The sequence below is a fragment of the Orbicella franksi genome, chromosome 3 (assembly GCF_964199315.1).
Source record: "Orbicella franksi chromosome 3, jaOrbFran1.1, whole genome shotgun sequence".
NCBI lineage: Eukaryota > Metazoa > Cnidaria > Anthozoa > Scleractinia > Merulinidae > Orbicella > Orbicella franksi.
Window position 1 is genome coordinate 25,584,586 of NC_138147.1, and position 11,928 is coordinate 25,596,513.

Here is an 11,928-nt window from a genome sequence, read left to right on the forward strand (position 1 = left end):
TGTAAGAAAAAAAAAAAAAAAAAAAAAGGCTGTAAAAACTCTAAAAGGCATTTGGAAAGCGTTTAGAGGCCTGGAAAATATTCAGAAGCATATAGATATACCTAGAACCAATTGCGTCCCTAATTCCAGCTGGGCAGTTCAGTTCCATTTGAAAACTCTCTGTACCAACAAATAATAGAATCTCGACGGGACACAATGGACCATGCAAACTGTTTTATTAATGTTTAGAAAAGAGCCCGAAGAAAATACCTGCGCTGATTGGTTTAAAATACTGTTTCTGTGAGTCGATAAAAAAAAAACACACACAGAACTAGCGCGAGCAAAGCAAACAAGTTACTTTTCGTTTTTTCGTTGCGGATTTTTCTAAAAGAAGTAGAAAACATGTTCTCCGTGTTACTATCGGTTATAGAAACACACTCGTTGAAGTTTGGGAGAACTAGAAAAAGCTGTGGAAACACTCGCTTTCCCTTAGCATTTCCCTTTCTCCCAAACTTTTACTCGTGTCTCTATAACACGATAGAAACACGGTGCACACATGTTTTCTATTTCTCACCTTCACTGTCGTAATTCAATTTGCTTTAGTCCTTGAGTTTCGGAGACCCTCTAAGTCAAAAGGGAAGTATTTTGATAGCCGCAAGTCTATTTCTTTACATGTACATCAACTAAATATAAAAAAAACCTACTTTATCTAAAATTATGCAAAGTTATTGATAAGATACTGTTTGCTTCGAGTGAGTGCAGAAATTTTAACCAAATAGCTTCTATATAAGCCTCCTTCCTCCTCCCCCACCCCCTGCCCTCCCAAACTGGATCCTCCCATCAAGTTACAGGACGAATAAAAAGTAACCGCTTTAGCTGGCTGCCTTACTCCATTGCGGCCATTTTGGATTCTATACATGGTCAACTTGTGCAGCATCTGGAACCATGAAATTTATTTTCGGCCTTCTCACATCTCTTCAGGATATATTCAGCTTCCTACCCGCACCAGATGACCATGTAGCTGAAGTTGCAAGACAGCAGAACGTTTGCAAATGCCTTTTTCATTTGACCTCTAATTTTTCTGCAAGGGCCTCCTTTGCCCCACTGCAGCCACTTTCTGCTAAGACGAAATTTACATTTACACATCTAGTGCGGTGTACAGCCATCTCAATAACTAGAGATTTTCCTTTCTGATCAGTTCTAAACATTTTGTTTACACTAGCTATGCCACTCTGTTGAAACGTATATAGAACCAAAGGTTTTCGGTAATCACCGTAATGCACTACTACATAGTATAACATAAATACCATCCATTTAGCTTAGCTATGATACTACATCATTATTAACTTGAAAGCCATCAAGTACCTTAGCCAACTTCAGACTTACTGCTTTAGAATCAGAAAAAAAACCTTTTTCACGAGCTTTTCGAAGTATATGCTTTTATTATTATCATTGTTGTTTTAAATCGCTCTTATCTTGAGGGGAGCTCGAATGCACGGATGCTAAGATAAGCACAAAACATTTTGCAACTGTTAAATCTATGTGATTACTCTAATTTCTCTTTATCGCTCTTATCTTGAAGGGAGCAGGGTACTGAGTGATAGCCCTTCGATGCTTTATTTCAGGAGGTTCTTGACCCTCTTCTGGTAGAAACGTAAACTTGTGCAGCATCCATGATAGGAACACAAACATTTCCAGTTTAGCCAGAGCCTCTCCCGGGCAAACGCGGCGTCCTGCGCCAAAGGGATAAAAGTTGCCTTGATTGGTGATCAAGTTGCCTTCTTTGTCAATGTGACGGTACGGGTTGAAAACCTTTGGGTTCTCCCAGCATTCTGAGTCAAGATGCACAGCTTCGGTATCAGGATAAACAATGGTATCTTTAGGAACATGGTAACCATATAGTGAGGTGTCTTCTACCGCGCGGTGAGGCAAGGCTTGTGGTACGACGTTTCCTAACCTCAGGCTTTCCATGATGGTAGCATTGATCAGTGGGAGCCCAAGACGATCATTCAAGAGTGGCATTCGGTGTCGACCAACGACGTCATCCAGTTGCTTCTGGATATCAATCTGATATTTAGGGTGCTGTACCAGATAGCCAAGAGTGAATGCCAGCCCGTGGGCGGTTGTCTCGTAACCAGCAGTAAACATGTTTTGTATAGCGCCTATGAGATGATCTTCAGACAATACAGAAATCTCCTCTTCTTTGTTTTCCTCGATGGCTTCTCTCTGTGCGAACAATAAAGCCTCCATTAAATTACCAGCAGCTTTCTGAGGATCAAATGTTAGTGTTCTTTCTCTAAGCTTCAGGCGAATAATCTCAAGAGTGGAAAGAAATGTGTCAAATATTTTCTTATGGGACTTCACGGGAAAATATTTGGCCACTGGAAAGAAATCGAGAAACATGACGACTTGAAAATCTTTGTAACTTTTCAATCCGAGTTCGTTCAAATAGATCAGTTTGTCAATGTTAGGGTTGGTAATATCCCAGTAATTGCCGAATATTATTCTTCCTAATACTTCTACGATAATCTGATTCAAGAGTTGAGCGGGATCAAAACTTTTCTCTTCTTGTTCGTCAAACAACTGCAAGAGTTTTCCAGCTGCTTGAGTCACGCGTTCCTCGATTAGAGGTGTGTTGGTGAGGTGTTGTCTTAAAGTAGAGACCAGAATACGTTTGTGGTATTTCCAAGTCCAACCATCGCTGAAAACTACGTCCTTGTAACCTTATCCGGAATAAAAGAAATTAATAGCAAATTAATTTAAGTACAACTATCTTACCAGTTACAAGACAGCATGAGTAAAAAAATGTTTACCACTTCCAAACACTGGTTTTTTGCAATTTATCTTAGATCGTTGAGCTCGCAGTCTCACTTTTCCTTTCTCGCATGTTTTAATTTCTTCAGTTTCGTTCAATTGTGGAGAATGATTTGCCCACTTAGGTATAACCCCTTCTCTTTTCCGGGGATGGTTGAAAAATCACTGCGACGTTTATGTACCCTGTAAGTGAAATCTTATAACCAAGGGGCCATTAGATAGGCGTTCCAATGTTCTCAAAATTTTGTCTTCTATATTCTCTTTCAGATTCTTAAGGCAACAGCAGTAGAATTATCGAATCTTAGATCCACGGATCAAACACAGGCGACCCAAGCTCTCACTGCGAGGAGTTTCTTTCTTTCTTTCTTTCTTTTTTTTTTTTTTTGACTATTCTGAAAAGAATAAGCTTAATGATTGTCGACTGGATGCAATGGGTTTCCTCTGAGTTTGTGAGATCTTTCTTTTGTAAACACGACTCGACTTGATTTTGATTGGTCGATGGTAACAATGCGCCTCTTGGTGGGTTTGTCAAATAAATTACGAGGATACCCGGGGAGCATTTTGGTTAGCCACAGGCAGCCCAAGCTCACGATGCAAGGAGTTATTATTTATTTGTTTTTTTAATCTTTATGCGAACGTTCAGCGCGTGAAACGTGACATATTTACCGCCGACATCTACTATTACATAACTACCGAGTTTGGTTACACGAAACGTGACCTTCACCTTGCAGCATATATGGTGGTGTTGTGTTACAACGGTTTGAATTTATAAAGGTTTGTATGGGGAAAAACGGTAATCGACATTATAGCTGAAATTTTGATATTTTTGCAATAAAAATGACTCACCTTAATGCCTTGTTGTCCTTTCTATTGTCATCTCGCTTCTCAGCTCGATCCGAAGCCTCTTAAGCGAGTTATCGCTTTTTGGTGTTCCTCTACTAAGAAAAAGTAAAGGCTACACACTCGATTCTGGACTGACCTCCGCTCGAAGCGAAATTAAACCAATGAAATCCCGCCAGCCGCCCCAATTCCTCCGCAGAATCATAGTACAGGGTTAAACGCTCCTTTTCAGTTAAATTCCAAGCCAAATTCATCTCCACAGCCCATGCTACAAAGCTCTAAATCGAGGAGAGCTAGCCATCCGGACTCAGTGATCATGCTGCCGGGACCATCCATGGCCACAGTCGAACAAATTGACCCTGACCGGGGGAAGGGAGTGCACAGTTCTCAATAAGCCAGGTACTTTGCTCAACGGTCCCCTAGGGACTGATTGGCTTGTCATAACAATGCTCCGTCGGCGGCCTGGATTAAAATCTACCCAGGGGACCGTCGAGCAAAGTACCTGGCTTGTCGAGAACTGTGCGCTCCCCTCCTCTGGTCAGGGTCAATTTGTTAGCCCGGCATTCCGCTCGTATTTCTAATGTGTCATATGCTGCAAGGCGAAGATCACGTTTCGCGTAACCAAACTCGGTGGTTATGTAATAGTAGATGTCGGCGGTAAATATGTCACGTTTCACGCGCTGAACGTTCGCATACCAGTAAAGATTGAAAAACTAAAAAATAATAACTCCTCGCATCGTGAGCTTGGGCTGTCTGTGGGTTAGTGTGTTGACAAATCGTTGCTAACTACCCCAGGTCGGGCTAATTATAGTTACCCAACGTACTATGCGAACCGCGAAAGTGTCCTAACTTTTGTGAAGCGGTTGTTTTCGATTTTACGAACGAAGCAATCTGGAAATAAATGTTTCGTAGCGAAGGCGTTGTGGACGTAATTGCGTAGCGAGTGAACTGACATGGAACTTCAACATCTCGTCTTTGATTCTACGGAGGAATTGAGCCAGCAGGGTTATTTTCAGTGGATTTATTCGCTTCGAGGGACGGGCACTACGGAAATCAGTGTCCGGCCTTGCCTTTCTTTTAGTAATGGAAACCCACAGAATAATAACTCGCGTTAGATCGGCCTGAGCAGCTGGCAAACAACAAAGAACACAACACAGCAACAGGGTAAGTAGATTTTACTCACAAAATATAAGAATAATTGACTTTTCAAGCAAAACCGTTGCATTCCCATACAAACCTTTATAAATTCAAACCGTTGTAACACAACACCTCCATATGCTTAAAGGCCAGAGTCACGTCTCGCGTGGTCAAATTCGGTCGTTGTGTAATAGTATATGCCATATCTCACGTTATGCTGAACGTTCGCTTTAAAAGTAAAAAAGAAAAAAAAAAAAAAGAAAGAAAAAAACTCCTCGCAAAGAGAGCTTGGGTCGCCTGTGATCAACAGGGGCAGTGTCTCCACCAAGTTACCACCAAGCATGTCAAGAATACTCCTGTTCCTGTCTGAGCTCTTGACATAATAAAATTATGTCCAACTTTTAGCCTGAGGCTCCGCTTTGCAAGAAATAATAGTGGGCATAACTTACCTTGGCTCAACACTTCAAAGGCGTGTGTCTTGGGTCTACCACCGAATTTGGCTGATCTCGTTACCAGAACCTCCATGACGGCCCCCGATGAGCCAGCGACAACAAGCTTGTAGCTACCAAGTTTCAGAGAGAATAGTCGTCCGTATTTACTTCTCAGGCTGCAAGGAAATAATCCCCAAGAAGTCAAATTAAAAGACCATCGTCTCTTGGTCAAATTTAGTGCACGGAATGGTTTAGTTGGGACATGAATCTGAGAAATTTTAGATAAGAACACCAAACACTTGTTACACCAATTCCGAAAGATTCAATGGAATATTTACTATTTTGAGCGCCATTGTAGTAAATCTTTACTAAAAATTAAAAAAAAAAAAAAAAAAAAACTGGGAATCTTGAAGAGCATAGCGGCATATCTGACACTCAGTATGAACCTCGCAAGTCGTCAGAGCGAACTCTCGCAATTAAGGACACCAAATGAAGGTCCGTAGGGTGTCCTATAAAAAGAGTTGACTGTAATGGTTCGCAATTGCCATTAAAGGCTGATTTGGTTATTCAACTTTAACTCGCTATTTCTATCGAGGCCCGTCTAACGGGACTCGGATCGTGATTGCAGATTGTAATTATGTTAAGACAAAAAACTTAGGCCCAGACGTACGGCTTTTAAACGTATCAGTTTTCATATGCCAAAATGAAGAAAACGTTTTCGCCCACACTAAACCTTTTTGTTTTAATCTGATTTCACCTTTCCCCGCTAATGGGTTTTCATTCACAGTTTTAATCCGGGCGTTTTGTTGTGGACAACAGGCGAAAATGCATCAAAAAGTGTGCGTTTACAACCGCATTAGTTTGGACCTGCATATAGGGCCGTCGAGATCTTTTATCGGAGTTGGATTTGACAGACTGTCTTTGAACGATGAAATTTAATAAACCGTGACCAATGGTACTGCAAATTTTAAAAGGGTATTTTAATTCCCTGAGGGAATGAGACTGCAGAAAAAAATTAAACTTTATAAAATAACTTTCACAACATCAAACGCTTTTGCAGTGTGACTGTTTTATCCAAATGTTGAAATCACAGAACATGAAATTTTTAAATTGAAGTTGAAACTTTGGGTGACGGTCGTTGATATATTCAAGCTGCGTCGTTCAATTTAGCAACAGGTTGTGTTATTATAATTTCGAGAAAAGATCCTAATTAAGTTATCTTAGGCATGGATCGCACTAGAGCGAATTCTGTTTGTTCTACCAAAAATTGGGTCAAAATTGGAGGTTTTCCTAATGTGACCCCTACGAGCAGAATTTGGAAAAATTTGTTAGTGGACCAAAAAGATCAAAGACGCCGTAGTGTATGGGTGGGGCAGGCAGATTTTTCCAAAATCGCCCTAAGAAAACAAAACTTCATTGAACATGTCAACTACGTGTTTATCTAAGAAAATTGATAGATAGTATGCCTTCACGGGAAAGCATCATTGTTTACAAAAGCGTTTTATCAGTGTTTACACAAGAATTTAGCCTTGTTGTGTGGCTTCATGTGCGACCGGAAAACGAACCCAAAAAAAAAAATGGTCCGTGCCGATATTTTGGGGTCTTTCGGACCGACCAAAAAAAATCATGCGCTCTAGTGCAACCCATGCCTTAGTTGACATGGCTGTTTGGAGCACTTCAAGCAAGATATTTGTCTGCGAGGTCAAATAATGATACTCAGGACACAATATCTTCCTGAGCAACTATTATTTGTTAGTGTCACGCGGCAGAGCATTTCGATCAGTGATTGCTAGTTAGGGCCTATCCGCAAGAGCAAAAAAGTTGTTTATTTAGACAAATTTTCTGTCATCACCAACGCTTTACAAGTGCGGACGGTTTGTCGCGACCTGAAAAATTTTGTCCCAGGCGGACAAATCTTCCAACGCACCGCCGACAAAATTTGTCCCGGGTAAAACTTCGACAAAATCGACAACATAAACAAAATTGTGTTAAACTTGTCAATCATTTGTCACAAAAGCTATTACGACCTGCCTGGTAATTGAACTGAGTTCAATATTTAACCGTTTGTTCAACCGTTGAAAGAGCAGCTTGGTTTCGAAGAAATTGATGCCTAAATAACGAGCACACCGTAAGCAGCGTTTCGTCTGCGATCTGGGCAAGATTTAGAAGCACGAAACATGCCACAAGTATGAGAATTTGAACACGTTCCATTATCCTGCCAAAATGTTCGATGTTTTGGCGCGCGCGACAAAATAGAATAAATTATAAAGTGAAATATAATCAGTGCTATATTAAGGTGTTGACAGAATTTGCCCGTTTTGAAAATTTGAATGCGGACACCGCAGACAAGACAAAAATTTGTCACGACAAAATTTGTCCTTCGATTTTGTCGAGACAATTCCAGTTTTGTCCGCTAGTGCGGATAGGCCCTTAGTGAATATTCAACGATAACAGCAGGGGTGGCGAATGGTCCTTCAAAAACTATGGGTCTCGCAAAATTTTCGTCTAGATTCACGGGTCTCGCAATCTCGTTTATTGAGCCGTTATGTACATCTCGCAGTCTCGATTTTTTTCACAAAGCGGTCTTGCAGTCTCGATTTTTTAGCAAGACTGAGAAAGTCTCGAAGCAATGATTTGTTTGTTATTCAGTTTTATAAGTGAAATCCGAACGTCTTTGAGCTGAACGTCTCTAGCTCGCATTTTAAACTCTTTAAAGTCTCGGTTCGTAATTGAATAAGTGAAAATGTCTCGGGCTCGCAAACAAAACCGCTTGTCTCGCCTCATGGCAAAGTCTCGCATTTACCATTCGCCACGCTAACAGTAGAACTTCAGAAAGATCGTGATATTAACTGAAGCGCAGCAACTGGAGTTTCGAAAGAAACATTAAAAGCATCAATTCAAATCACGAAGTGGACTACAAACAAGAACGAATAAACAGGTCGCTCACAAGGCTCATGCAGTTATCATTTTGAAAGGATAACTAACCTACCTTGCAACTACATCTTGAAAGATCTCGCCACCAAAGTTGAAACTGAAAAGGTTTCCGATCAGCGGGAGATTGGTGAATCGTGGGCCAGGCGGCATATCTCTAAACTGGTACAACTCGATCATCTGGTACGTCATGAACGCCATCAGTATGACAAGAAGTATATTTCCAAAGCTGAAATATTCCGTGACGGAAGCCATCTTTGCGAACATCGCAAGTGCGCGGTTAAGCCTGGTTCTCATATGCCACCGACATACCTGGGACACCGGCACCGCCTGGGACACCGTTACGGCATATGTGAACATTTATTGCCGAATCATAATCTATCCCAGGCATTGACCGCCGGCTTGCCTGCGAAGTTGAGCCGAGTTCAACTTCGCAAGCAAGCTGGCAGCTGTCGGCGGTTGTCGGCGATGAAAATATTTTATGTGAACATCATCTGCGGACACAGCGTACTCTAGTAAGACGATTCCGGATCCATATTTACAGTTGAAATGGTTGACAATTGCAGTTGCAACCGCGGATTAAATAAGACGCGAACTGAACCATTTATAACGTGACCAGTGTGGCTTATATGTTGGATGTACATCCCGACATGTCTTTCAACGCATCGCCAAACATAAACATTCTGCTATTAGTAAACACCTGAAAGAAGAACACAAGCTGCAAGCAACTAATCTACAAGACCAATTTACAGTTTTAAAGAAATGCCGCACAAAGTTTGACTTCTTGATCTACGGAGATGCTGTTCATCAGGAGCATTAAACCAAAACTTAACACGCAGTCAGATTCAGTTCGCGCCAAACTCTTTAAATAACAATGGAATACTTTAACACCCTTTTAATTCCCTAAGTATTTTCACACCATTTTTATTATTTATATTTATTCAATTCTATTATGTATTTCGAACTTGATAATGATGAGATGGAGTCATCGAAATGTCGTTCACTTTTCATATCGCTTATTTTCCCTCTAAAGTGTTATACGAAACCTTTTATTATGAGCATATTTCCCTCATTTTATTCTGTATTACCCATTTCTTGCTGCGCAGGTGAATATTTAGCTGTGATCTACTTGAGAATTACCTCTTGTTTTCTCTGATTATCCATATCATGACGTAACAGAACTCAGACGCAGACTTGATTTTTATACTGACTCTATGTTCCAAAAGGCATGGAGAGGCGCAATTTGATTAACCTCTTCCATCAGTTCGGTAAGTTTGTGGCGGAGCGCAAAAACGGCGAGCGAAATTGATGAGAAGGACTTGGTGCGAGCAGCCTTCTGGGAGAAGCTATATCTGATCGTGGAAAATCATCGCACGCTCACTTGAATTTATAGTTCTTTTGTCACTCAAACAGATGGAAATACTATAGTTATCATATTTTCTTACCTTGGGTCATAGTTAATGAAAAAAAATTGTAAACGAAAGAAAGGTGGGTTTATAGAAAATCTTTCTCTGTGTCGTTGCTGTCATTGTTTACTTAGATAGCTAGGAATAGAATGAAATAAACATTTTGTATCTTGTATATAAACAAACGGTACGCTGTCAGTTTGTGCAGCAAAGGGTTCAAATTCATACGTGCTTTTCCGTTACCCGTGCAATAAAAAGTTGTTTTACACCAAAGAACAAAAACCCAGGTTGACACGTTTATCTATGTTGTTTTGTTGGCCACAATTTCAACTGGTTATTTGAGTAGGTATGTGATATATTGAGACGAGGGATTAAATGTCGGATTGATTCTGATTTATAATCTGTCTTGTGAAATTACTTTGTAAAGCTTTATTTGCTAGTCTCGAGAGCTTATATAATACTGTCAGAACTTTCTTACGTCAAAAATCCATCTCATCGTAACTTCGAAAGGCAGCTCATGTCGACTGCCCGCAGAACGCTAGATTAACTTCACATTCAGCTGCGCACCCAGTTCTTAACAATGTCTAACACCTGCAAGAGATGACGCGTTTTGTAGATACACATATAAGACAGCAGGGATTATAAAATTGTTCAGCAAACATGTTAACTGCGACATTTTATCCTGCGGCATAAACAAAGAACCATCACAAGTTTCATTGAAAGTTTTGTCTTCCTTTCCGGTTGGTAAGTATGTGAAAAATCTCACACTTCATATTTAGTCCAGTTTGGGAGAGTTACATGCTATAGTACGTGTGCCTCGGTTAAGTTATCTCCTTTATTAGCTAATTTCTGGTATTTTAGGATTTAGCCTAAAGTGGGATGGATAGTATGCAATACACATGAAACATGCGCCGTTACAAGTTTTTCAGAAAAGTTACAAGCAGATTTTAGTGAGCACTCTTAGTGAGCACTCGGTATAGGTCAATCTGTTCAAGACCACAAAAATTACTTTCACCACTTAACTGACGATAATAAAAAAACAACAATTGTAATTAAGCCCTAGTAATGCTGGGTTAAAGCGGTTCATTTTTAAGTAAGCGTCCATCGGCGCTCTATGGAAAAATTAAGCTAAGTACTGCGTGAGTAGTCAAATGGCTGCTGCACCTTGACTACATGGAATTGCAATATGTGGTAAGAAAATGTAATATAAACCATATTCGTGTTACATGAAATCTAAGGGAGGTTTTAATTTGAAAGTTACTAAGCTCGAAAGGCAAAAATATTGCAAACACTTGCAATATACTCATATGAATCATGTACGTTCTGATTTGCACTCGACACATTTATGTAGTAATCTATATTTTGTTTTTTAACAGGTAGAAAAAGGAGGAACACGCAAATGGGGACTTTGCACATGGTCATGACTGCTGTTTTCCTTCTTTCGACCATTCAATTCTTTTTGCCTTTCGTTGCATGCATGCGATCAGGATAAGTTTAATCATAAATGCATTTTCTCTTCTTTTCATTGTTTCTGTTTTTGTTCATGCTAGAGTACCACATACACGAAGGGAACTGTTTTGGGTGATCATGTCTATAAAATATATAGAAACCACCCAAATAGTCTTTCAATCCGTGCGCTTAAGTACCCGAAGTCCGTTGAGGTATTCCCTTTTTGAACAATCTCTAACTGGTCGGATCTTTTTATTATTATTATTATTATTAGTAGTAGTAGTAGTAGTAGTACTATTAGTATTAGTATTAGTATTAGTATTAGTATTAGTATTAGTATTAGTATTAGTATTAGTATTAGTATTAGTATTAGTATTAGTATTAGTATTAGTATTAGTATTAGTATTAGTATTAGTATTAGTATTAGTATTAGTATTAGTATTAGTATTAGTATTAGTATTACTATTAGTATTAGTATTAGTATTAGTATTACTATTACTATTACTATTAGTATTAGTATTAGTATTAGTATTAGTATTAGTATTAGTATTACTATTACTATTACTATTACTATTACTATTACTATTAGTATTAGTATTAGTATTAGTATTAGTATTAGTATTAGTATTAGTATTAGTATTAGTATTAGTATTACTATTACTATTAGTATTAGTATTAGTATTACTATTACTATTACTATTACTATTAGTATTAGTATTAGTATTAGTATTAGTATTAGTATTACTATTACTATTACTATTACTATTACTATTACTATTACTATTACTATTACTATTACTATTACTATTACTATTACTATTACTATTACTATTACTATTACTATTAGTATTAGTATTAGTATTAGTATTAGTATTAGTATTAGTATTAGTATTAGTATTAGTATTAGTATTAGTATTAGTATTAGTATTAGTATTACTATT

At 38.9% G+C, this 11,928-nt stretch overlaps 1 protein-coding gene across 1 annotated transcript; it reads right to left on the minus strand.

The window, feature by feature from the left end:
• Positions 1 to 295: 295 nt before the first annotated feature.
• On the minus strand, positions 296 to 8,853 carry LOC145482805 (steroid 17-alpha-hydroxylase/17,20 lyase-like). Its single transcript, XM_081461446.1, has 3 exons — positions 8,191 to 8,853; positions 5,220 to 5,377; positions 296 to 2,702 (listed from the first exon to the last, which is right to left on the minus strand). The coding sequence occupies exons 1-3, from the start codon at positions 8,490 to 8,492 to the stop codon at positions 1,531 to 1,533; spliced, it is 1,632 nt and encodes a 543-aa protein (XP_081317572.1). The 5' UTR covers positions 8,493 to 8,853; the 3' UTR covers positions 296 to 1,530.
• Positions 8,854 to 11,928: the final 3,075 nt, after the last annotated feature.

Coding starts and splice junctions, on each gene's coding strand:
- LOC145482805 (XM_081461446.1), bottom strand. CDS start 8,492: ATGTTCACATATGCCGTAACGGTGTCCCAGGCGGTGCCGGTGTCCCAG. Junction 5,378..8,190: donor TTTCAAGATGTAGTTGCAAG/GTAGGTTAGTTA, acceptor ATTTCCTTGCAG/CCTGAGAAGTAAATACGGAC. Junction 2,703..5,219: donor CTTTGAAGTGTTGAGCCAAG/GTAAGTTATGCC, acceptor ATTCCGGATAAG/GTTACAAGGACGTAGTTTTC.